General features: G+C 37.8%; 5 protein-coding genes and 1 non-coding gene across 8 annotated transcripts; 5 read left to right on the top strand and 1 right to left on the bottom strand.

Moving 5' to 3' along the window:
• The first annotated feature begins 374 nt into the window (after positions 1 to 374).
• Positions 375 to 3,357, top strand: miro-1 (Mitochondrial Rho GTPase 1). The gene is made up of 8 exons (NM_068219.4): positions 375 to 506; positions 555 to 628; positions 681 to 777; positions 831 to 1,572; positions 1,623 to 1,770; positions 2,362 to 2,749; positions 2,803 to 2,935; positions 2,995 to 3,357. The coding sequence occupies exons 1-8, from the start codon at positions 376 to 378 to the stop codon at positions 3,157 to 3,159; spliced, it is 1,878 nt and encodes a 625-aa protein (NP_500620.1). The 5' UTR covers position 375; the 3' UTR covers positions 3,160 to 3,357.
• A 200-nt stretch (positions 3,358 to 3,557) lies between these two features.
• On the top strand, positions 3,558 to 5,321 carry yars-2 (Tyrosine--tRNA ligase). 2 transcript variants are annotated; one of them, NM_001392304.1, is made up of 6 exons: positions 3,558 to 3,727; positions 3,789 to 3,890; positions 3,942 to 4,114; positions 4,163 to 4,299; positions 4,349 to 5,017; positions 5,068 to 5,321. In NM_001392304.1, exons 4-6 carry the CDS (start codon positions 4,192 to 4,194, stop codon positions 5,272 to 5,274), a joined length of 984 nt encoding a protein of 327 aa, NP_001379855.1. In that variant the 5' UTR covers positions 3,558 to 3,727; positions 3,789 to 3,890; positions 3,942 to 4,114; positions 4,163 to 4,191; the 3' UTR covers positions 5,275 to 5,321. The 2 variants fall into 2 exon arrangements, with proteins under 2 accessions (NP_001379855.1, NP_741382.1); NM_171324.5 differs by having other exon boundaries at positions 3,670 to 3,741.
• Positions 5,322 to 5,426: 105 nt separating this feature from the next.
• On the top strand, positions 5,427 to 9,328 carry cif-1 (COP9/Signalosome and eIF3 complex-shared subunit 1). The gene is made up of 6 exons (NM_068217.7): positions 5,427 to 5,702; positions 5,789 to 5,900; positions 6,400 to 6,860; positions 7,595 to 7,924; positions 8,855 to 9,040; positions 9,093 to 9,328. Exons 2-6 carry the CDS (start codon positions 5,789 to 5,791, stop codon positions 9,174 to 9,176), a joined length of 1,173 nt encoding a protein of 390 aa, NP_500618.1. The 5' UTR covers positions 5,427 to 5,702; the 3' UTR covers positions 9,177 to 9,328.
• Positions 9,329 to 10,214: 886 nt separating this feature from the next.
• On the top strand, positions 10,215 to 10,339 carry K08F11.8. The gene has a single exon (NR_101912.1). It is a non-coding gene; the product is annotated as a small nucleolar RNA K08F11.8 (small nucleolar RNA).
• Positions 10,340 to 12,188: 1,849 nt separating this feature from the next.
• ogdh-1 lies at positions 12,189 to 19,203 on the top strand (the record flags this gene model as incomplete). 2 transcript variants are annotated; one of them, NM_068216.7, is made up of 8 exons in its annotated part: positions 12,189 to 12,305; positions 12,665 to 12,912; positions 13,346 to 13,637; positions 14,272 to 15,573; positions 15,743 to 15,886; positions 16,399 to 16,737; positions 17,389 to 17,835; positions 18,651 to 19,203. In NM_068216.7, the coding sequence occupies 8 exons, from the start codon at positions 12,198 to 12,200 to the stop codon at positions 18,858 to 18,860; spliced, it is 3,090 nt and encodes a 1,029-aa protein (NP_500617.1). The 2 variants fall into 2 exon arrangements, with proteins under 2 accessions (NP_500617.1, NP_001368291.1); NM_001380203.1 differs by lacking the exons at positions 12,189 to 12,305; positions 12,665 to 12,912; positions 13,346 to 13,637 and having other exon boundaries at positions 14,305 to 15,573; positions 18,651 to 18,860.
• Positions 19,204 to 19,209: 6 nt separating this feature from the next.
• Positions 19,210 to 23,419, bottom strand: spe-51 (AMOP domain-containing protein). Its single transcript, NM_068215.5, has 8 exons — positions 23,342 to 23,419; positions 23,207 to 23,293; positions 23,076 to 23,144; positions 21,922 to 22,254; positions 21,358 to 21,487; positions 21,043 to 21,259; positions 20,099 to 20,347; positions 19,210 to 19,629 (listed from the first exon to the last, which is right to left on the bottom strand). The coding sequence occupies exons 1-8, from the start codon at positions 23,387 to 23,389 to the stop codon at positions 19,356 to 19,358; spliced, it is 1,407 nt and encodes a 468-aa protein (NP_500616.3). The 5' UTR covers positions 23,390 to 23,419; the 3' UTR covers positions 19,210 to 19,355.
• Between the last annotated feature and the right edge of the window lie 700 nt (positions 23,420 to 24,119).

The following is a 24,119-nucleotide window of genomic DNA, read 5'->3' as shown; positions in this document are numbered from 1 at the left end:
GTTTTCCTCGAATTTTTTCGCTTACTACCTGAAACAAGACACACTTTTTCGATTTTACAAAAAAAAATAACAAAAAAGATACGGAAAAACGGTTAAAATCGGCAAAAAACGGAGAGAATCGATGCCGAGTGAAAGGCTTGAAATTTAAACAATTGTTCGCAATAGAGCGTGTTTGCCTCCATCTAGCGATTGAACCACCGTGGCTTCTCATTTTCCGCTCCTTTTCTCCTTCTCTTTTTCTATTTGCTCCTCACGGAAACGCTCTGTCAGTTAATATATACTCACCGCTTCTCGAACTTGAGCTTTCACCTTTCTATTTATCAATCCCGCCTCCGTTTTATACGATTTTTCGCCTAAATTTCAATTTATTACAGAATGAGCGACGACGAGACGTTGGCCGACGTCCGAATCGTTCTGATCGGCGACGAAGGATGCGGAAAGACATCGCTGGTGATGAGTCTTCTCGAAGATGAATGGGTCGATGCAGTTCCCCGGAGATTAGACAGGTTTTTTATTGCTTGTAAATTTAAATTCAATTAATTTTTCCTATTCAGAGTGCTCATACCAGCGGATGTCACCCCGGAAAACGTCACGACGAGCATCGTGGACTTATCGATTAAGGAAGAAGGTAAATTAATTGCTAGAAACGTTTACATAAATTAATTCAATCAATTTTTCAGATGAAAATTGGATTGTGTCAGAAATCCGCCAGGCGAATGTCATTTGTGTGGTCTACTCGGTTACAGACGAGTCCACTGTTGATGGAATTCAAACAAAGTACGTTTTAATTGAAATTATCTGTTAAAAAATCAATAATTTTGAATTTTCAGGTGGCTACCCCTGATTCGCCAGTCCTTCGGAGAATACCACGAGACTCCGGTCATTTTGGTCGGCAATAAATCAGATGGGACCGCGAATAATACTGATAAGATTCTCCCCATAATGGAGGCGAACACCGAAGTCGAAACTTGCGTTGAATGCTCGGCTCGCACGATGAAAAACGTCTCAGAAATCTTCTACTACGCCCAGAAAGCTGTGATCTACCCAACAAGGCCATTATACGATGCAGACACCAAACAACTGACAGATCGCGCCAGAAAAGCACTGATTCGAGTCTTCAAAATTTGCGATCGAGACAACGATGGATATCTCAGTGATACAGAGCTCAACGATTTCCAGAAGCTTTGCTTCGGCATCCCACTCACCTCAACGGCACTGGAAGATGTGAAACGAGCGGTTTCAGATGGATGCCCAGATGGTGTTGCTAATGATTCTCTGATGCTCGCCGGATTCCTCTACCTTCATCTTTTGTTCATTGAGCGAGGACGTCACGAAACGACATGGGCGGTACTGCGGAAGTTCGGTTATGAGACCAGCTTGAAGCTATCCGAAGATTATCTCTACCCAAGAATCACAATTCCCGTGGGCTGCTCAACCGAGCTATCACCAGAAGGAGTGCAATTCGTGTCGGCGTTATTTGAAAAGTACGATGAAGACAAAGATGGATGTCTTTCTCCGAGTGAACTTCAGAATCTCTTCTCAGTATGCCCGGTTCCAGTTATTACCAAAGATGTCGGTTAAAATATAATCCATTAAATGTGAAAATCAATGTTTTATTCCAGAATATTCTCGCACTGGAAACAAATCAGCGAGGATGGTTGACATATAATGGATATATGGCATATTGGAACATGACAACGCTCATCAATTTGACACAGACTTTCGAGCAGCTAGCATATCTCGGGTTTCCAGTCGGAAGAAGCGGACCTGGTTCGATAAATTTATATTAAAGGAGGAGTAAAATTGGGAAAAAAAAAAGCTAAAAAATTTCAACTTTTGCCAACTTTTGGTAGTTTGTTTCATGTTTTTTTGTGATTTGAGGCCAGATCTGATGGAAACGCTGAAGATACGCTAAAAGTATCTCAGAGGAGGAGAAGCGGACCTAGAACTGCCCGAATTTCATATTTTCGCCAACTTCTACGTGTCGCAGTGGATGGAAACATTTTATTTCAGCTTTTGATTGCTTATCCCTCGTTTTTCCGTTATTGTCCGTCCAATTTGACTGATTTCCGATCACTTCGGCACGTAAAAGTCCGCGAAATTGGAGATTTTCACTAAATTTTATATAAAGGAGGAGAAGTGGACCTAAAACTGCACGAATTTTCAAAATTCGCCAACTTCTTCGTGTTGTTTCATGAATGTCTGTCAAAATGTGCCAAAATATTTTTAAAAGCCGGGATAAATTACCGAAAGTTGTAATAAAAAATGACAATTCAATAAAAATATAATTCCAGGCAGGTGGAAATTTTGAAAAAAAAATCTTCATTAAAAATACATTTTATTCAGTTTTTGTAATTTCAGGTCGTGCTGGGAATACACTCGACTCGATCAGAGTGACTCGTGAACGGAAGAAGGATCTAGAAAACCATGGAACCGACCGAAAAGTCTTCCAATGCCTGGTAGTCGGAGCCAAGGACGCTGGAAAAACAGTCTTCATGCAATCCCTAGCAGGACGTGGAATGGCTGATGTAGCACAAATAGGACGTCGTCATTCTCCATTCGTTATCAATCGTGTCCGAGTGAAAGAGGAGAGCAAGTACCTGCTTTTGCGTGAAGTTGATGTTCTCTCACCACAAGATGCGCTGGGATCCGGCGAGACGTCGGCGGACGTCGTCGCTTTCCTCTATGATATCTCGAATCCGGATTCATTCGCGTTCTGCGCTACAGTTTATCAGAAATATTTCTATAGGTGGGTTTTGAAGCTCCAATTCCCAAAATTCCCAATAATTTCAATATTTACAGAACAAAAACACCGTGTGTGATGATTGCCACGAAAGTTGAACGGGAAGAAGTTGACCAGCGATGGGAAGTGCCGCCGGAGGAATTCTGTAGACAATTTGAGCTCCCGAAGCCGATCAAGTTCTCGACGGGCAATGTAAGCTAGCTTATAAGCTTATAAGCTTCAACTGCGGCTCCAATTTCTTGATATTTCAGATTGGCCAATCCTCTTCACCGATCTTCGAGCAGCTCGCCATGATGGCAGTTTATCCACATCTCCGTCGTGTTTTCTACCTCAACGACTCGAATCTTCTCTCCAAAATCACATTCGGCGCTGCCATAGTAGCTCTAGCTGGTTTCCTAGTCTTGAAAAATCTGTAATAGAATCATTTGTTAGCATTTTTCCCCTTGGTGCTCTCGCTCTGTTTCTATTTATTCTCCCCCCGCCGGGTCGACTGTAATTATCCAACTAGGATTTGTTACTATCCGGAACTTTATTCTCGATTACACCTGTGTATCTTTTTTTTCCTATTTTTAATACTCAGATATTTTCAAATTCCGATAAATCTTTCTTCCTTGTTTTTTTCTCAATTTTTGACTGTCATTACGTTATTTCTGCAAAGAAATTATATTTCTATAGTTTATATTTTGCTTAACTGTTAATTCAATCGACTAGATGCTGGTTTTCTAACACATTTTCGGCTGAAAACCAATTTAAATGAGCATTAATGAAAAATGGTGAAAATGCAAAATGGCCGAGTTTTCGTGGCCGGGTGGCCGAGGATTTTCTCCGACCACCGCGCGGAGTTTTGTGGAAACTGCGGTCCCTAAAAACGGGATTTTAATCATTTTCTTTTACTAAAATATCATTTCTATTATATTTTTATGCAGCTACCGCTAGTACACAATGTTCAACAGCAAACGAATCGGAAATGTGGCCTTAAAAACGGTACGTGCACCTCGGTGAGTCAATTGCTAGTGGGTTATTCTAATTTTTCGTTTTTTTTCAGAGAAAGCTCATTCGTGGATTACATCACCGACTTAAACGCGAGAAAACAGCTGCAACACTCGTATCCAACGGACCTGCTGTCTAAATGTAGCGAAGATTTGAGGTTGAACTTGTGAATGTTACGAAATTCCGCAAATAATCCATTTAATTTCAGGCAGCTTCCACCTTATGTGTATGCTGGTTTCGATCCAACTGCTGAGAGCCTTCACATTGGAAATCTTCTGATTCTCGTCAATTTAATTCGTGCACAGCAGTTTGGAATACGTCCAATTGCATTGATCGGAGAATTCACTGCCAGTATTGGAGATCCGAGCGGAAAGAAATCAGGTTTTTACCTAGAAAAGCGCTGAAAACTCAATAAATCATGACCTTCAGAACGGGGTCTTCTGGCCGGCGATGTAATTATGCACAACTCGAGGAAAGTAACAGATCAGATCTGCAAGATTTTTGAGAACGCGCCGGGATCAAGCGAGAAGCCGATCATCGTGAACAATAATGATTGGCTAGGAAAGGTAGTCATTCGGCTTGCTATGATGAGAAAGAAAATGTTATATTTTTCAGATTAGTCTACGAGATTTCCTGAGAGAATGCAAGAATATGCAAGTCGGAAAGATGCTTCGAATGAATACGATAAAGAATCGGCTGGAAGTTGGATTATCGTACACTGAATTCAGCTATCAAACAATGCAAGCATTCGACTGGTACACGTTATCCGAAAAGTATGGATGTCGATTCCAGCTTGGTGGATATGATCAATTGGGTCACCTGGACTTTGGAGCTCACTATATTAAGAAAATGATGAATCAAGCCTTCGCTGCAGGAGTATGCTTCCCGATTCTGACGGATTCTACTGGTGCCAAGCTCGGAAAGTCTGAAGGAGGAGGTGCGCTGTGGCTTGATGCGACGAAGACGTCTCCGTTCCATTTCTATCAGTTCTTCGCGCAGCTTCACGATGACAAAGCGGAAGAGCTTCTGTTACTTTTCAGTTTGCAAGATATCGAACATATAAGAGATGTTCTGAAGAATCATAGGAGCAATCTTGGACAATGGATTGCTCAGAGGGAGTTGGCCGCCGAAATTACTCGAATTGTGCACGGAAAAGAAGGTTTAGAAGTGGCGATGCGGTGTACAAAAGCAATGTTTGGAGCCAAGAAGGCTGATTTATCGGGATTGTCGAGAAGTGAAGTATTGCAATTATTCAGAACAACAATTGACTTGAAAAAGGAGAATGTAAGCATCAAAAAATTAGTTGTCGAAGATTTTATTCTTTTTCTTCCCAGGTAGCAACAATGGGCCAACTCGCGGACGCATCTCGACTAGGCAGTGGGAAAGGTCATCTTTTGATGCAACAAGGAGCATTTTCAGTGAATGGAGAGAAGAAAAGATCTCCATCGGAATCAATAGCAGACGTTTTCCTGGAAAATGCCTCCGATCTCACCCTTGTTTGTTGGGGAAAACGAGGTTACCAGCTGGTTCGATGGGTTTGAATAGGTTCAGTTTTAGTTGTTATAATGAAAATAAATATTCATTTTTTTGTTGTATTTGTGGTGTCATATTCTCGGCGTTCTCTACGCTTTATTATATCTCTTTTTCTCGTTTCCAAGCATATTTTTTGTATTTTATTCCTGAATAATTTTCGGCTCGTCTCTATTCGCATGAGCGGAGGAGTAGTGCACAGCAAACTTCAAAAGCTCGTTCTCTCCACCTACCGTGATTTTTTGCGCGCCTCCCGTGGCCGTGACCCGAGCATTCGCACGCATATTCGGCACGAGTTCCGCGCCGCTGCAACACGTTTCGAGCCAAGTGACCTGTTGCTCATTGAGCATCATTTGAGAAGAAGCCAGAGACAGCTGGAAGCGATTCGGAAAGGACACATTGAGAAGATCGCAACGGTTGATAGCGCCGCGAAATAAAGGTGAATGAGTTGAAGTTTGATGTGCATTTCTCCTTTTTGCTCGTTCACAGTTCCATATTTTCTAAACTGCATGTACAATATTTCAGATGGCTGACACTCGTGAGCTTCCAGTTTTCGCCTACATTGATGATGTCAAGCAGCTCCAAGAGCTCCGTCAATACCTCAACAAGCACGATAGTGTGAAGCTTGATCCAAATGGTGCGGAAAACTTGTAAAGCTGATTTTTTCGATATAATAATTATGGATTAATCCAATCTTTTTGGATCTTTATCATTTTCAGGTCGATCGACTCTTTTTCAACATTTCTGTATCAATTTCTTTCTCAAAAAATTGAATATATCATGTGGAAACGGCAATTCTACAAAATTTTCCTATCGCACCATGTTGTTCCCACTTTTTTTAAAATTTAAATTGTTCTAAAAATATATAAAATCAATTGATTTGGCCTTAAATAGTATTTATTTTAGTTTAAGCATTTGAAAATTGCTTACAAATTGCCATTTCTCAACTAAAATCAACGATATTTTCAGATAAACAAAGTGATTTTCTATGTTTTCACATTATTTTTAATGAAAAATGTTAGAACAACATGATGCAATAGATCATTTTGTAGAATTTCTCCCATGGAAATACGTAAACTTTCAGAAAAGATTTGCGGTACAGCCCTGCTTCAGAATTTGGATTTAAAAAATTTCAGGACCATCAGAGACCGCCCAAAACATGATCGAAATCTGCTCCACTCTCAACGTGCTTCCTTCATGGTCCCAGGACGTCGATCTGGTGCTCAACTCGATATCATCTCTTATCGTCGTTGTGCCAGGCGAGAAGTGTGAGCCAGTCGTCGACTCATTCATCAAGAATGTTGCTCCACAATTCTACAAGGGAACCGGATGGGCTAGTCACGCCGGAATCGCCGTTCGTGTGCTCTCGAATTTGTACAAGGGATACTCGAACTTCCATACTGTACAGGAGAAGATCTTCAAGGCGCTCGTTGATATGTGCGCTGAAGCAAGACTCATTGGAGAGCTGGAATGCAATCTTGAGACTCTTCAAGATAGATTCAACACATGGAAGACGCCAGTCGAGGGACAACGCGAGATCTTGAGAGCAGTTCATCGTGCACTTCTTGTTGATCAGAGAGTTGATCAGGCTGCCAAGGTGGGTTTGATAAAGAACTATCGGTTTTTATACTTAGCTAGACACAAAAACTGCCTTTAAAAAAATTATGGCGGTTAAATATTGCTTAATTTCTGCTAAAGTCTTCAATTTTGCAAACTGTCCCGTCTCGCGGCTTGAACACAGTTTTTATTGAATCTTGGTCTCTTATCTCACACTGTTTTGTTGTTTGCGGTACATTTGAGGGTGATGTCACCAAAATGTTCAAAATTTGGCCAAAAACCCCAAAAGTGGACAAAAATGCCAAAATTTCGCCAAAGAATGAACAAAATTCGATCAAAATTGAACCAAAATGGCCAAATTCCACTAAAAATTGAGCTAAAATGACTAAATTGAACGAAAAGCGCGAAAAGTAAACCAAAAATGACAAAATTTCTACTGAAAATGGCCTGTAAAGTTGGCCAAAAAGTGGACCGACTTTTGTCTAAAACAACAAAGATTGGACCAAAATTGAACCTTTTCTTCATAATTTGAAGTTTCCATAATTTAACAAAAAATTACCGAAAACCACCGAAATAAGTTTATTTCTGACCGTTGGGACACGAGAAGTTGGCAAATCAGAGATTTTAGCTGAAATTAGCGAAATTTTTCGAGAGAGATTTAAATCGCCGTAGAAATTTGAGAAATTTTTCAAATCACGAAATTTTTTTTTGAGTCAATACAAGCTAAAACGCCAAAATCATAAGTCCTCATAACCTTTAAAAAAGTGTTTCCAGGTTATGACTGCACTTCTCGGAACATACACAGAAAAGGACGCTGCCGCAGCACGAGATGATGCTATGGAATGTGTTAGAACTGCTGTCGTCGATCCGAAATCATTCTCCTTTGATCATCTCGAACGACTCAGTGCAGTCAAAGCGTTGAAGACTTCCGATCCACTGATGTTCACAGCTCTCGAGTTGTTCATCTCTGGAACTCTCAAGGATTATAAGGAATTTGTTGCCAAGAATCCGAAATTTGTCACCGAGCACTTGAAGGTTGACGAGACTATTCTTCTCAAGAAGATCCGTCTTTTGACACTCATGTCGCTTGCTGAAGAGAAGAACGTACGTTTGGATATTACTGGGTCTCGCCACGCTCACAACGAGTTACTGTAACTCGTTTCGAAAATCTTGGCAGCAATTTTATTGAAATTTATGATTCAAGGGAAAAGTTTTAGTGTCAAAATAACACATTTTTATCGTTTTTCGACTGCAAAATTACAGATTTTAAGACTAAATAACGGCTTTGGCGAATGATATTACATAGACGATTAAAGAGGAGAAAATGGGTCTCGCCACGCTCACAACGAGTTACTGTAGCTCGAATTACGAACTGCTTATATGTTTTTTTTTTATTTTCGCAGAAATTTTTCATTTACCTTCCAATCAAAATTCAAGAGCACTTCTAAGCTGAAAACCTGAAATGTAAAGCTAAAAATTATAAATTGCAAACTTTTCGGATGAGAAACATCCATTAATGTGGATTTCCAGGTTAAAAACATGCAATTTTCGTAAAAATTTTAGTGTAAAAATACAAAAAACCAAAATTTCACACTTTTTTACTGCAAATTTGCAGATTCTAAGACTAAAAAACGACTTTTTCCGAATGAAAACCCGGCCAAAAATGAGGATTTTTAGGTTAAAAACCTGTCATAATCTCTTAAAATTACAATAACTCGTCTCTAGGAAATCTCCCGAAAAACCTATAATTTTGTGGAAAATGTTGAATATTCCATTTCTGTAAAGAGCGAAATCTCGAATTTTAACAATTTTTCAGTTAGAGAAAGCTCAAAATTATTTGAACACCTTTGAATGCGAAAATGTTGAATTTTCGTTGAAAAATTGGATTTTTAGCGCGCCGAGACCCATATTGCAAAAATGTGAAGTTACGATACAGTAACTCGTTGTTTGCGTGGCGAGACCCATATGGAAACGTCGGTTGGCTATATAACATTTGAAACGTCCGAATTAAATAAAAATTGCTGAATTTTTCAGGAAATCAGTCTCGACGAATTGGCCAAACAATTGGACATTCTTGCCGATGAGACCCTCGAAGAATTTGTGATCGACGCGATTCAGGTGAACGCGATTTCCGGAAAAATCAATGAAATGGCCCGAACTCTCATCGTCAGCTCCTACCAGCACAGAAGATTCGGAACGGAACAATGGGTTCTACTCGAGGTATATAATATTTACTCGTTGGGTTTCCATTTAAAAATTGATTTTTTTCCAGAAACGCCTGAAAGTCCTCATCGCAAATCTGAAGCAAACGCACAACAACGTCCATGAAGTGAATCAGAGAATCGAGGCTCTCTAATTGTTTTTTTTTCGCTGTTCTTTTTAATATATTTGTTTTTGGTTCTCCCTATCGTATTTTCTTCCCATGAAAGTCCCCCGTTTTGTTGGTTCCCTCCTCTATAATTTCTATCTCTCTCTTGAAAAATTTCCCCATAAACTGTTGATTTAAAAAAAGAAAATGTTCCCCACTCTTCTGACTTAATATGGATTTTGTTCACTTCGAAACCCGATTATTTCTATTTATCCGTCGCTTTATCTTGTTTTTTTGTTATGCGATAAGCACACGGGCGTCTCACTTTACACTGATGCTCGTGGAGCCGGAGGGACAAGAGATTAGTCTCTTCCGCTTCGATGATAATCAGATGTTTGTCACTTGACGGACGAAGCCAATCTTTGTTCTTAATTTTCAGAGTTCGGAGAAACTAGCCTTTTTTTGAAGAAAAGTCCAAAAATTCTGCTAATGAAAACGGGAATTTTAGTTAATTTTCCTTTTTCTCAAATTCTTTTTGAAATTAAATTTAAAAAATTCGAGTCATATTTAAAAAAAAACCATGCCTTCTCTATTTTGCACATTTTAGAAGTTACTGCCGCATTTTTTTTCCAGATTTTGGTACATTTTCAGTCGATAGGTGCACAAAAATTGGAAATTCGTGCGCCTATAGACTGTAATTGTACCAAAATATGCGAAAAAAATGATCTACAAAATTATTTTAAAAGCTGAAGCTACGTGATTGGAAAATTTGGCTCCAAAAAAATCGAAAATTGACTTAAATTCAGAAAATACACAAAAGAAAAACGAAAAAAATCGGTAAAGAATGAAAGATTCTTTTTTTTCAAGCGAATGTTTAAAAAATACTTGGTACTCCTGCTTGAATTCCCTCCGAAAGTGAGAGCTGGGACCAATCAGCGATTCGCTCCGGCTACTTCAACCCTCTGATTAGTGGAAAAGTGGGCGGCGCAAATCTCTGATTTGTTGAATATCTCACATTGACGAGAATTTAACCAAAATTGAAAAATCAAAAAGAATTTGGATTTTCCATAATTCCGGTTTTTTTTTGTTTCTCTATCGTGATTTTTCTGAATTTGGGTCTGAGGGTGTCGATTTTTCAATTTTTCACTGAAATCTAATGATTCAGATTTTTCAAAAAAATATCTTAACATTTTTTGGACGAATACATATGTTATCTTAGTGTTTTTCTTTTTATCAATTCAAACAAACTTCGTTAAAAATTGTATTTTAATGTTAATTAACTAAAAAAAATTAGATTTTCAATATTCCAGAAAAGTCGAAACATTCTCCGATGACACCATTTTTTGAGATGTTCTTGAAATTTTTAAAACCAAATTTCCAATCATTTTACTTCATCTTCAAATTAAAGAATCAAACTGATATTTTTGTAGGTTCTGTGATGCTTCATAAGTAGAACATATTTCTAATACAAAAGTAGTTTGTATATGTGTGTATATACGCGTATCCGCGCAGCCTGTGTTCATCAGTTTCTTTTTCTCCTACTCCTCCTACTCCTCCACCGAAATGCGTCATATTCTCTGGTTTTTTCTCTCTTTTTCCCTCCATCTCTCTATCTCTCTCTCTCTCTGTCTTTGGCCGATTGGTGCTGCTGGGCGCCCCTCGAAAGCGAGCCGCCCGTGAGAGTGTTATGAAACATTGACGAGACGCCGAGAGGCATGAGAGAAGGGGTAAACCCCCGGGCGAACTGTGTGAAGTTCTGTGCTTAATCACCCTCCTGTGGATCGTTCGATGATGAGATGATCTTGAACACGGGCGGTGTGTATGTCCACTCTTTTTCTCTCCTCTCTTCGTTTTTTTTGAATACTCTCAATTTGTTGTGTCTGCTCCTCAATTTCCTTATGCAGCTTCTTCTTTTTTGACAGCTTTATTTTGCACAACGGAAAGTTATCCTCTTGTTTTTTTTTGTTTATAGGTTTTCGCCCAATAAAAGCAAAACAAAAACCAGTTCTTCGGAAATACTTTCGATTTAAGTGGTGATGAAAAAAAGAACATTTTGTGATGTTAAATGATGACTAACAGATCAAAATTGTTGTTTTATGGCCCCAAAAAAGCTGAATTTCAGAACGAAACTTTTATGGAGGTTAAAAAATTCTTGAATATAGCTTGGTTTTTTTTAAATCTAAAACCTCCAATTTCGCCACCTTTTCCGTTTCGCAGAATTCAGAAAGTGATTTTAATTTGATTATTGTCCTATTTTCTGCATATTTGGATTGTTTTTCTCACGGGTTTTCGATAATTTAGTTGCATTTGAATCTAATTTGGACACAGAAAAAATGACGAAGTTGTGGGTTTTTAGCTAACAAAACATTTTTAAGCAAAAACCGTCATTTATTTTTTGAGCGATTTTTTAAAGTCTCGTTATGAAATTCAGTTTTTTGAGTTCATTGTATTTAGTCCTCACTAAAAAATTCAGAACGAAATGCACTAAAATCATATTTAAATAAATATTAAAAAATTAAATGAATTAAAAAATTTTTAAAAAAATTCGTCCGTCCAAATCAAATTTCTCTCATTTTTTCCCAAACTTTTCATTTTCATTCCTGAGACGTCTATCAAACAGAAGGTAATTATTTAAGTGATAGTGAAAGCTCCGTATGCAAAATTTCCATCTTTTTCCACATTTTTCGGTGTGATAAGACAGAATTGTGATTAGTGGTCTCTGTTCAAAATAATGCAAAAAATGACTAACAGATATTTTTTTCTTGCAAAATTTAAGATCTTAGCTAAACATAGCTTGAAATTTTCGAAATTTTGAACTGCCATTAACAAAATTCGTTCATTTGAGCACATTTTGGGTTTATAAATTCAAAATATCCGAAACCGTTAATCATCATCGTTAAAACATATTTACCCTCCAATTCAACGCCGTCAAAAAAAAATGTTGATGTCATTTTCCGCGTGACTTTCCTTTTTCTAAACACTATTTTTTGATCATTGATTTAAAAAAAAGAAAACAGTTTTATTATTTTCTTGTTTCTTCAGTAACCCGGGAAACTTGGCCCCCCAACCATGCATCGGGCGAGTCTTATATGTCGTCTTGCGTCCCCCAGTCGCATCAATGCCATCAGAAATGCTTCATCCGGAAAGAGCCACATTTCTGCTTCGACACTTGTTCAGGTAGTGACAAAAAATTCGAAAAAATTGGTTAAATTAATTTGAGAAGAGTATTTCAAAACAATTTTTCCCGGTTTGTGCTCCAAAAATAAGGTATCTAAAGTCTCGACAGGAAAGTTTTCTTTAATTAAATGCGAAAAGTCCGACTTGCGTTAAATGTGAAATATTCATCGATTTTTCAAAATATTTTTTCGGTGAAATATAAAAAATCGATTGAAATCCCTCATTTTTAAATTACAGTACTCTTTAAAGGCGCACACATTTTCGCATTTAACAGAAATTTGTCGTGGTGAGACCCTAGGTACCGTATTTTGAGTAAAAATTTCACGCCTGGATATCATATTAATTCCAAAATTTTCCAGCACCGCAATCAGTCAGTGGCCGCCGCCGTCAAGCATGAACCATTCCTAAATGGATCCTCATCCATCTACATTGAGCAAATGTACGAAGCTTGGCTTCAGGATCCATCATCAGTACACACTTCATGGGATGCGTACTTCCGCAATGTCGAGGCCGGAGCCGGACCAGGACAAGCTTTTCAGGCTCCACCAGCAACTGCCTACGCTGGAGCTCTTGGAGTTTCACCAGCAGCTGCTCAAGTCACGACCTCGTTCGTTTTTTTTGTTCTGATTGTGATGATGATAAACATCTAAACGAGAATTGAAGTCAACAACCTTGGAATTTTTCTTTGAAAAAACTGTTTTTCAAAGGGAAAATTTCAGAATATTCACTACAGTAATCTCAAAGGCTCCCGTGAACAGTTTTTATCAAAACAACTTTTTTTTGAAATTTTGAATCATCATGAAAGTTTTTTGGAGATTTTTAATAAAGTCTCATTAGAAAATTGGTAGTTTTAAGCAAAAAAATTTGCCCAGTGCGCCTTTAAGATTACTGTAGCGAGAAAAAATTGCAAATTCGATACATTCAATAAATGCCGAAACTAGTGTGAAAAGCTTCGTTTTTTGCGTTCTTTAAAAATTTTATTAGAAAAAATATAAAATTCACCGTAAATTTTCTAATTTTAATCTCGAAAACTGTTCCAGATCTGCCCCGGCCACTCGCCTCGATACGAATGCATCTGTTCAATCGATCTCGGATCACTTGAAAATCCAGCTCCTCATCCGCAGTTATCAGACTCGTGGTCACAATATCGCAGATCTCGATCCACTCGGAATAAACAGTGCCGATTTGGATGACACGATTCCACCGGAGCTTGAACTCTCGTTCTACGGACTTGGAGAACGTGATTTGGACCGAGAATTCCTTCTTCCGCCCACCACTTTTATCAGCGAAAAGAAGAGCTTGACGTTGAGAGAAATTCTTCAGAGACTTAAGGTGCGATCAAGGAATTGTGCAAAATGAGCCTATATTTTTCATTAAAATTTAGTGGATTTATCTGAAAATAACGTTTATTTCTGTTGGAAGAGGCCCCACGAAAAGGGGAGCAGAACGAAAAGGGGATCTGCAAAAAGGGGATCTGCGAAAAGGGGAGATACGAAAAGGGGAGATACGAAAAGGGGAGCAACGAAAAGGGGAGCTGGCACTGTGCCAAACGCACAAAACGCAATTTTTCTCACGCAACGCACGTTGATTTTTGAAATTTTCTTCTAGAAGATACGCTTAACAACACGCGACGCGTAACATCGGAGCATCGTTGTATCGTTTTCTTCGAGAAAAATAGCGTTTGGCACAGTGCCAGATCCCCTTTTCGTATCTCCCCTTTTCGTATCTCCCCTTTTCGCAGATCCCCTTTTTGCAGATCCCCTTTTCGTTCTGCTCCCCTTTTCGTGGGGCCTCTGTTGGAAAAATGGAAAAAGTTCTCAAAAATCGCCATTTCAGGCGATTTTGGACCGTTTTTCCAATCGAATTAAAAGTTATTTTCATACAAAGTCACTGAATTTTGAAAAAAGTATTGAAAAACATACCAAACTGGCTCAAAAATCAAAAATATAAAATCTAAAATTTCCAGGATATCTATTGCACCAGCACCGGAGTCGAATATATGCATTTGAACAATCTCGAGCAACAAGATTGGATCCGCCGACGATTCGAAGCTCCACGTGTCACCGAGCTCTCTCACGATCAGAAGAAGGTGCTGTTCAAACGTCTGATCCGGTCTACAAAGTTCGAAGAGTTCCTCGCCAAAAAATGGCCAAGTGAGAAGAGATTCGGTCTTGAGGGGTGCGAAGTTCTAATTCCGGCAATGAAGCAAGTCATCGACTCATCTTCGACACTTGGAGTCGACTCATTCGTCATTGGAATGCCACATCGTGGAAGGCTCAATGTGCTTGCCAACGTTTGCCGTCAGCCACTGGCCACGATTCTGTCGCAATTCTCGACTCTCGAGCCTGCTGATGAAGGATCCGGAGATGTTAAGTACCATTTGGGAGTCTGCATCGAACGATTGAACAGACAATCACAGAAGAACGTTAAAATCGCCGTCGTCGCTAATCCATCTCACTTGGAAGCTGTCGATCCAGTTGTGATGGGAAAGGTCCGAGCTGAAGCTTTCTATGCTGGAGATGAGAAGTGCGATCGGACGATGGCTATCCTTCTTCACGGAGATGCTGCGTTCGCCGGTCAAGGTGTTGTGCTCGAGACGTTCAATTTGGATGATCTGCCGAGTTACACGACTCACGGAGCCATCCACATCGTTGTGAACAATCAAATCGGATTCACTACCGATCCAAGATCTTCTCGCTCGTCTCCATATTGTACAGATGTTGGTCGTGTCGTCGGATGCCCGATCTTCCACGTGAACGTCGACGATCCGGAGGCTGTAATGCACGTGTGCAATGTCGCCGCCGATTGGAGGAAGACTTTCAAGAAGGACGTTATCGTGGATCTTGTTTGTTACCGGCGTCACGGACACAATGAGCTCGACGAGCCGATGTTCACTCAACCACTCATGTACCAACGAATCAAGCAAACGAAGACAGCACTGGAAAAGTATCAGGAGAAGATTCTCAACGAAGGAGTTGCAAATGAGCAATATGTTAAGGAAGAACTCACAAAGTACGGGTCGATTCTCGAGGATGCTTATGAGAATGCGCAGAAGGTGACATATGTTCGTAACAGAGATTGGCTCGATTCTCCATGGGATGATTTCTTCAAGAAGCGTGATCCACTCAAGCTACCATCAACCGGAATCGAACAGGAGAACATTGAACAGATTATTGGAAAATTCTCGCAGTATCCAGAAGGTTTTAATCTTCATCGTGGTTTGGAGAGAACACTGAAGGGGCGGCAGCAAATGCTCAAGGATAACTCGGTAAGATTTGAGCAAAAAATGTGCTAAATTAGGCTTAAAATCAAGAAAATCAATCAATCAAAATCTAATAAAATCCATATTTTGCGCATTTTTTTTCCAATTTTCATTAGAATTTTGAAGAGAAAACCCGAAAATTTTCAAAATTTAAAAAAAAAATTAATAATTTCAGCTTGATTGGGCTTGCGGAGAGGCTCTCGCGTTCGGATCACTTTTGAAAGAAGGAATTCACGTACGATTGAGTGGACAAGATGTTCAGAGAGGAACATTCTCACATCGACATCATGTTCTTCACGATCAAAAAGTTGATCAGAAGGTACTGGAAAAATAACTTTGTCGGTTTGTGGATTCTAAATGGCCAATCTATTATATTTTTTTTAGGTTTTCAGATCATAACACATGGATTTTCGCTGTAAAAAAAACTAGAAATAAGCAATTAATTTGACATTTTGAATGTTAAATCAGGGATGGGCGGCAATTCTACAAAATAGTCGATTGCACCATGTTGTTCCAACTTTTTTCATTGAAAACTAGCGTGAAAATATGGAAAATCACTTGATTTGTCTGGAAATAACAAATATCCATATTTTGTCACTAATTTAGAATTTAAAAAATTTTTGGAACAACATGGCGCAATCGACTACATTCCAAAATTACCTATTAATCGATTACTTCTAGTGTTTCATGTGAAAATCCATGTATTTTTTTTTATTGAAAAAAACGATAAATTGGCCATTTAGAATTTAAAAATAGTTTGAAATGAATAATTTTTTGCCCAAAAATTCTTAAGAATTTTGAAGTCAATTCCAAAAACATTTATTTTTCCAGATCTACAACCCACTGAATGATCTATCTGAAGGACAAGGAGAATACACAGTCTGCAATTCATCCCTCTCAGAGTACGCTGTTCTTGGATTCGAACTCGGTTATTCGATGGTCGATCCGAACTCTCTTGTCATTTGGGAAGCTCAATTCGGAGATTTCTCCAACACAGCTCAATGCATCATTGATCAATTCATCTCGTCAGGACAGTCGAAATGGATTCGTCAATCTGGATTGGTGATGCTTCTGCCTCATGGATACGAAGGAATGGGACCAGAACACTCGTCGGCTCGACCGGAAAGATTCTTGCAAATGTGCAATGAAGACGATGAGATTGATCTTGAGGTAGCCTGCCGATTGATGGATCGGAAAAAAGGAAAAAACTGCATTTTTTGAAACGAAATTCAAATATTTTGTTGAAAAAAAATTATGCTTCATAGTTTTTCTCCTATTTTTGGCGAAAAATTAAGACATTTTCAATTTTGACACGATTTTGTCTAAAAAAAAGGAAACGGAATTAAATTTCAGGAGCACGAAAAAAAAACTAGAAACACTTTTTTTTTGTAATTTTGAAAGAAGCAAACTATTTTTTGTGAACCTGCATAGCTATTTTCAAAATTAAAAATAAAAATATTTTTCGTTTTTTTTTTTCGTACTCCTGAAGTTCAATTTCATTTCATTTTTTTGAACGAAATTGTGCCAAAATTGAAAATTTTTTAATTTTTTATACTTTCAATTCCCCGAAGTAGGAGAAAAATGATAAATCTAACTCGAAAGGTTTTTTGATTTTTAAAAAATTTAAATTGAAAATTGAAAAGTTTCTTTGTTCTATGTCTATTTTTCGATATTTCGCAAAAAAAAAGTTTAAATTTTGGCAATTTTTATTCTTTTTAGAAGAAAAAAAATTGAATTTTATGGTTAATGCATTTTTCTCGATATTGGATACTTATATATACTTAATTTTAAAAAAACTATGAAAATATTCGAATTTTTCAGAAAATCGCGTTCGAAGGAACATTTGAAGCTCAACAACTGCACGATACCAATTGGATCGTTGCCAACTGCACAACACCAGCCAACATCTATCATCTTCTCCGCCGTCAAGTAACAATGCCATTCCGTAAACCGGCAGTCGTCTTCTCACCAAAATCTCTTCTCCGTCACCCGATGGCTCGTTCTCCAGTCGAAGACTTCCAATCTGGATCCAATTTCCAAAGAGTTATTCCAGAAACTGGTGCTCCATCTCAGAATCCACCAGACGTGAAGCGAGTTGTCTTCTGTACTGGAAAAGTGTACTACGATATGGTCGCCGCCCGTAAGCACGTTGGAAAGGAGAATGATGTTGCACTAGTCAGAGTTGAGCAGCTCTCACCGTTCCCATATGATTTGGTGCAACAAGAGTGCAGAAAGTATCAAGGAGCCGAGATTTTGTGGGCTCAAGAGGTATGAAATTTTAGAAAATTGAAAACTTTTGCAAATTGTGCTGATTTAAATTTAGAAAAATAGAAAATTTGCTTTGTAACTTAGTTTTCTGAAATTTCGACTCGCCAATATTTGTGTCTCGCCACGAAAAGTTAAATTTTTTTTTCCTATTTTCGGTTCTGGGAGTCTCTAGAAGACGATTTTTCGATTTTTCTCCGACGTTAAAATTTGCAAATTTTATAGATTTTCACAGAAAATTTACGGATTTATAGCTTTGATCCCAAAAATATATTGTTCCCGGTCCCGACACGACCGATTTTTTTAATTGCAATAAAGTGTGTGCGCCTTTATGGAGTACTGTAGTTCCAAACTCGTTTGTTTCTCGGAATTTGCTTTGATGATGTCTCCGTTTCCTCGAAATCGGCTGAAATGAGACGAAAAGAATATCCCAATGCGTGAATTTGTCGTAATTTTTGCATTAAAAAAATACGATACATGGTCTCGACACGACAATTTTTTGTTAAAAGCTAAAAAAGATGTGCGCTTATGAACGGGTGCTGTAGTTTATAACCGAAACAGTTGAAAAACTAAGAAATCGATGAAAATTCCGCAGAAGAAACGTTTGAAACTACGGTACTCTTTAAAGGCGCATATCATACATATCACATTGATAAATCGGCCGTGTCGAGACCTGGAATATTATTTTTGGTGCGAAAATCTTAACATTTCGCATCTGTGTAATATTTTTGCTGTAATTTTTAAAATTGTAAAAAATTGAAAAATCTAAAATATAGACCCTATCGAAATACAATATTTCCAACATGAAAATTTTCCAGGAGCACAAGAACATGGGAGCCTGGTCATTCGTGCAACCACGCATCAACTCACTTCTCTCGATTGACGGTCGCGCCACGAAATACGCTGGACGTCTTCCATCCTCATCACCAGCTACTGGAAACAAATTCACTCACATGCAAGAACAAAAGGAGATGATGAGCAAAGTGTTTGGAGTTCCAAAATCGAAATTGGAAGGATTCAAGGCCTAAATCTCTACGAATTGACAGATTTTTTTTGATATTTTTTGCTCTTTTTTCCTGTGTCCCCAGTTCTGTTTTACTCCTTTTTTACTTTTCTGCTCGTCCTTGTACTCTTTTCTCTCGAATTCTCACAGGCTTTATTGATGTTTTTTCATTGATTAGTATATAGGGTAGTGTGAAGTTTTAGGTTTAATCTCATCCGCCGCCCGAGTCCCCGTCCTCTTTGTGCCTCCCCGTTTTTTTCTTCTGTCATTATCATTTTCCCACACGCAATTTTAATATGCATGCTCTCTCTTCCTCATTTTCCAGTGAAGAGAGCTAAATTTTTTGATATGAACGTATTTTCCTCAACACATTTTTATTCATCATACATATTTATTCGTGCTCAATAGTAGTCCACTTGCGTAGAATAATTTTAAAGTAACTTTTTTTTGACATAAGTTTACTTTTTTGTGACATAAGTTTTATTTAGAAACCAAAGAATAAGTTCAAATACTGTCCTTTTCAACAATAATCAACTTGTGTAGAATAGGTTCCCACTAGATGCTCACTATCAATATCTCCATCATCATCGAAAGATCTTCTCGCGTATCTCAGGCAAGCCTCGAATGGATTTCCCAGTTGAATCTTTTCTCCCTTTTCTGGTACTCCAAGAGTTGGCAAGAAGATGCTCCGCCACACTTTATCGTATCGCTCGTACAAACCATCTTTCTCGTCCTTCTTATTATAGCATCCCGTGATTTTTGGTTTATCGAATATCACAGAGGTTATCAGGGAGCTGGAAAGATGGCTATTACGGGCACACAAAATTCTGAGAATGCGTATTGCACAACATATTTGACGCGCAAAATGTCTCGTAGTGAAAACTACAGTAACTCTTGAAATGACTACTGTAGCTCTTTTTTACGGGCTTCGAAACGAAACTATGTTCTGTTTATCGAGCCCGTAAATCGACACAAGCGCTACAGTAGTCATTTTAACAATTACTGTAGTTTTCGCTACGAGATATTTTTCGCGTCAAATAGGTTGTGCAATACGCATTTTCCGAATTTTATATTCCCGTTATAAGGGTGTATTCGAAAAAAAAGGAGTTCTTTTCAGAGACAATCGAAACATCAGAAAATATGTTTAGAAAATTAACTAAAATTTGGAGCTGTTCTTCAAAAAAAATTTTAATATTTTTCTCGAACTATCAGATAAAGCTACAAGATGTTTGATGAGGAAGAAAATAAAAAAACAACGCCAACCTATGCAATCGTATACCATTCGTATCAAATGGTTTCCGATCGAACACAGTCTCCAGATTCTTGATCCACGAGTACAGTTTCTTGTCTGAGGACTTCATCGATTCGATATTGATTGATCCTTCACCTCGAACAAGATAACAGTGACCTTCTCGTCTTTTTGTCGGCTGATCTCCTTGGCATGATGTCCACGCGTCCCATCTCACTTCGATGAACAAATCGATATTATTGTCAGGTGAGAATAGGCGGGCTCTCAAAATATATACATAGTCTCTGATTGTATTACTCATACGCAAAATATTACGTTTTTTGCACCAGAAATACGGTACCCGGTCTCGAAACGACATTTTTTGTTAAAGTCAAAAAAGGTGTGCGCCTTTAAGGAGTACTGTAATTTCAAACTTTCGTTACTGTGGAATTTTCATCGATTTTTCATAGTTTTTGGGTAAAGTGTTATTATCAGTTAAAAAACTAAAATAAAACAATTAACAAAAACGAAATTTTAAAAAATGTTGAGAAAATCTATGAAAAATCGATTTGAAAATCCGTTGCAGCGAAAGTTTTAAATTACAGTACTTCGTTAAAGGCGCACATGCGTTCATATTTAACGAAAATTGTCGTGTTGATACCAAGTATTACGGGAACAATAAATCATGTACGTGGAGCATTTTATTTGACGCGCGATATCTCTTAGCGAAAACTACAGTAAGAACTGAAATAATTATTGCTATTCAAGTTCTTACTCTAGTTTTCGCTAAGAGATATCGCGCGTCAAATAAAATGCTCCACGTACGCATTCTCATGATTTATTGTTCCCGTAATACCGTACTTTTGGTGAAAAAATAGCTAAAATCCATTATTTTGCAATTGGAAAATTAGAAAATATCAGAGAATGGCCTCTATTTTTCGCGCAATTTCTGAAAATTCACCAAATTTTCCCTACTCACCTGCATTTATCCATCGAACAGTCTTCAGCAAAGTTTTTGGGCCAATTTGTAGTGTTCAAATATGCATATCTATCACTGCAACCTTCAGTGTCACGTGCATCCAACTGACACGTGGGCGGGGGACTGAAATCACCCATTGGAAGAAAATGAAATCTCCAATTGTGAGATGGAAATATCAGTTCCGAGTCTTCGCCCTTGTCCTGCCCACAGCCATCGGCTGAAAATTTGTGGTTTTCTATAGGCGTTCAAAATAAAGTTGCGCGTAAAATATGGTGCATTGGTATTTTATTTTACGCGCAATTTTTCAAAACGTACTGTAAACACGTGGCTGCTTTGTAGTAAACCGAACGGGCGGTAGCATTGCCATTAGCACAAAAAAGATGACCGCCTGTTTTCGGGATAACTCATCGTAACAGAAGTAGACACCTTGTGATCGCACATCAGCCTGGAAAAACTGCAATTTCAATCTAAAGTTCGTCAACTATTTTATAGCGAGATCAATCTAGACCGAAATACGTTTATTAATAATACGTTAATAGAAATACGTTAATTAAAAAAAAAACATTTTTTTTCTCTTTCTTTTGCAGAATCTGTTCAAAAATTTGAATTCTTCTCTATTTTCTACGCCTGCTAGTCGCTTTTTATCTTAATAGCGTTTTTTTTAATCTTTACGGTTATTACGCAAACACCGCACGTTTTACGACAAAATACACAGAATCTCCAAATTGCGTAAAAAAACGTCTGGGTATCTATAGATGCAATTCGGGGCGCGGATTATAAATTTGATGAGAAAAAAGAAGAAAAAAATTGTGTTTCAATGTACTTTTCCGGCGTAGAGGCTTACGCGTAAATCACAAAAATAATTTTCAAAAATCCGACCGCAAAAATAGTGAGTTTCCCGTCATTCTGCCAATATCTCGGTGGCTCCTTTGCAGTTCTATTACTGTCCACGTTGTCCTCTTCCGTCTTCGGATACCATATGACGTCATCTGGATCCACGTCATCATCCAGGTTTTCGATAAAGTTTTTCGTGTTCTGCACATCTTGCCAAATCTCACTGACACGTGCAAATTGACTAGGATTTAAGAGGAATTCGTCAATTTGTTCCGAATAACCCCATCGCTTCATTCTTCCGTTCGTCAGGAACGCCATTTGACACATTCTACACGGTAGATCAACACGTTCGCCAGGCCAGAAATAGACTGGAATTATCTGGAATTAAGATGTAACGGAGTTGTTAAAATTTCCGAACTTTCGATGTTTTACGTGGCAATAGAATTGCTGAATTTCTGGCTTTCCAGAAAAAAAACAGAGGGAGTTTTTTATAAGACGGAAACACTTAAAGCTGTGCCTTTTTGAAAAATTTCCCCCGTTTTTTCGAGATATTTTCACAGAATTTGCTTACGTTTCAAAACAGATGTAGGAAAATTCATAAAATGCGTACAATTTTGCCGATTAAAACTGAACTTCTGAAATTTCCAAAAAGAAAAGTGCAAAACCACAATTTGCCGCTTTTAAAACGAATTCGGCAAATGGGTTATTTGCCGGCGTGCCGATTTGTCGAAAGTTTCAATTCCGGCAAATTGCCGATTTGCCGATTTTTCTGAAGAAGTCATTTGCTGCCCATCCATGCCGGGGAGTCTTTTCTTACTTACATTTTTGGCATTTGTGTGAAAACAAGAGCGAGAAAAAACTTTGAAACATAAAAAAATTCAAAAAGAATATAGAAAAAAAATAAGATATAGGCAGAGCTTACTGGGGGTTTTTTTTAAAAAGAGACTCAAAGTCAGCTTCAAATTTAGCACAAAATATTCAAAAATTCATTGACAACTGTACTGCCAACAAAGAAAACTGACTATCAGATTTTTAACCTCCTTACTTTTGAAATCTCATATCTCCAGAGCCATTAAAGATACCAAAACTTTTTCAACTGATAAAATATTCACCTCTTTCAAATCTACAATTCCATAGTTGACAAATTTTCAATAAATCTAATTTTAACAAAGTTACACAATTTCAAAGTCAAACCATACCCTCAAACTATTCTCCTCACTGCATCCCTTCAAATATGACGCCTTCGCCCAGCGATTTTCCCAGTGAACCTACAATTGTTTCAGATTTAAAACTTATGAAAATTTTCCAAATTTTTAACAAAAAATCTAGCCTTAACACTTTTTGGAATATCCGCATTCTTCCATTCATGTGCCTGCGGGGGCACCCAACGTAACGGGTCTGTGCTGTAAATGGAGACCTGAAAATGAGAAGGGTAGGGCTACAAGAAAAGAAAATAAAAACTAACCGCAAATTTCAGAGATAGAAAAATTGATAGAAATAAGAACCAAGGCATTGTACTTTTAACGGAAAATGTTTTGAAAAAAAATATTCGAAATGATTTTGAGTATTTCGCTAGAAATTTCAAAATTGTAAGGCGTAAAATATGTTTATTAAATTTTGTTTCTAAAAACTTTTACGCTAAACTGATAACAGGGACTTAAAATTTTGTAAATTCAAACCGAACAAAACTGTCAAAAAAGAAACTTGGTCTTGTAGGATATTCAAATAGGGACATTAGTTTTATTTTTTGTCTTTCCTTTTGAATTTCAGATTTTTGGGTATTTTATAGCAAAATCCCTCTTTTAATTAAAGTATTGAAAATTATCCACAGTAGACCACTCTACTGAACTTTTGGTTTTTAAACTTTTTCGGACGACCCCATTCTTTTGAAGATAAGATCCGAAATATGAAGACAATGAGAATATTCTAGTATTGTAAGTACAAGTACTTATAATATTTTGACACTTGGTAAGGTGAGATGGAGGACTCCGATAGAACGAAGATCTTTCTTGAAAAAGTAGATCACGGCTGCTAATTTTCGGCTTTTTCGGAATTTTGGGTTTCTATTCAACAACCGTTTCTTTAGTTTAAAAATGTGAAAAAATAATTGCATTAAACAATTTTTAGCACACATTTTTAGCATTTTTTCACATTTTAACTGAAAAAAATGAGCCAACTCACAATTTGCTGGAAATTTTTGCTAATTTTTCCTGCAAATTCGGCAAATCGACGGTTTGCCGGTT

Source organism: Caenorhabditis elegans, chromosome IV (genome assembly GCF_000002985.6).
Source record: "Caenorhabditis elegans chromosome IV".
NCBI classification, from domain to species: domain Eukaryota; kingdom Metazoa; phylum Nematoda; class Chromadorea; order Rhabditida; family Rhabditidae; genus Caenorhabditis; species Caenorhabditis elegans.
The sequence above is the reverse complement of the archived record's forward strand: the minus strand, read 5'-3'. Positions and strand labels throughout refer to the sequence as shown.

Excerpts from the sequence above, each read along its gene's own strand:
- miro-1 (NM_068219.4), top strand. The coding sequence starts at position 376 with ATGAGCGACGACGAGACGTTGGCCGACGTCCGAATCGTTCTGATCGGC. Across the intron at positions 629-680 it reads CTTATCGATTAAGGAAGAAG|ATGAAAATTGGATTGTGTCA; the intron begins GTAAATTAATTG and ends TCAATTTTTCAG. Across the intron at positions 1,573-1,622 it reads TTCCAGTTATTACCAAAGAT|AATATTCTCGCACTGGAAAC; the intron begins GTCGGTTAAAAT and ends GTTTTATTCCAG.
- yars-2 (NM_171324.5), top strand. The coding sequence starts at position 3,686 with ATGTTCAACAGCAAACGAATCGGAAATGTGGCCTTAAAAACGGTACGT. Across the intron at positions 3,742-3,788 it reads AAAACGGTACGTGCACCTCG|AGAAAGCTCATTCGTGGATT; the intron begins GTGAGTCAATTG and ends GTTTTTTTTCAG. Across the intron at positions 5,018-5,067 it reads TTGACTTGAAAAAGGAGAAT|GTAGCAACAATGGGCCAACT; the intron begins GTAAGCATCAAA and ends TTTTCTTCCCAG.
- cif-1 (NM_068217.7), top strand. The coding sequence starts at position 5,789 with ATGGCTGACACTCGTGAGCTTCCAGTTTTCGCCTACATTGATGATGTC. Across the intron at positions 5,901-6,399 it reads TGTGAAGCTTGATCCAAATG|GACCATCAGAGACCGCCCAA; the intron begins GTGCGGAAAACT and ends AAAAAATTTCAG. Across the intron at positions 7,925-8,854 it reads CGCTTGCTGAAGAGAAGAAC|GAAATCAGTCTCGACGAATT; the intron begins GTACGTTTGGAT and ends TGAATTTTTCAG.
- spe-51 (NM_068215.5), bottom strand. The coding sequence starts at position 23,389 with ATGCCTTGGTTCTTATTTCTATCAATTTTTCTATCTCTGAAATTTGCG. Across the intron at positions 22,255-23,075 it reads GTGAGGAGAATAGTTTGAGG|ATAATTCCAGTCTATTTCTG; the intron begins GTATGGTTTGAC and ends TCTTAATTCCAG. Across the intron at positions 21,260-21,357 it reads AAAGCAGCCACGTGTTTACA|CCGATGGCTGTGGGCAGGAC; the intron begins GTACGTTTTGAA and ends ACAAATTTTCAG.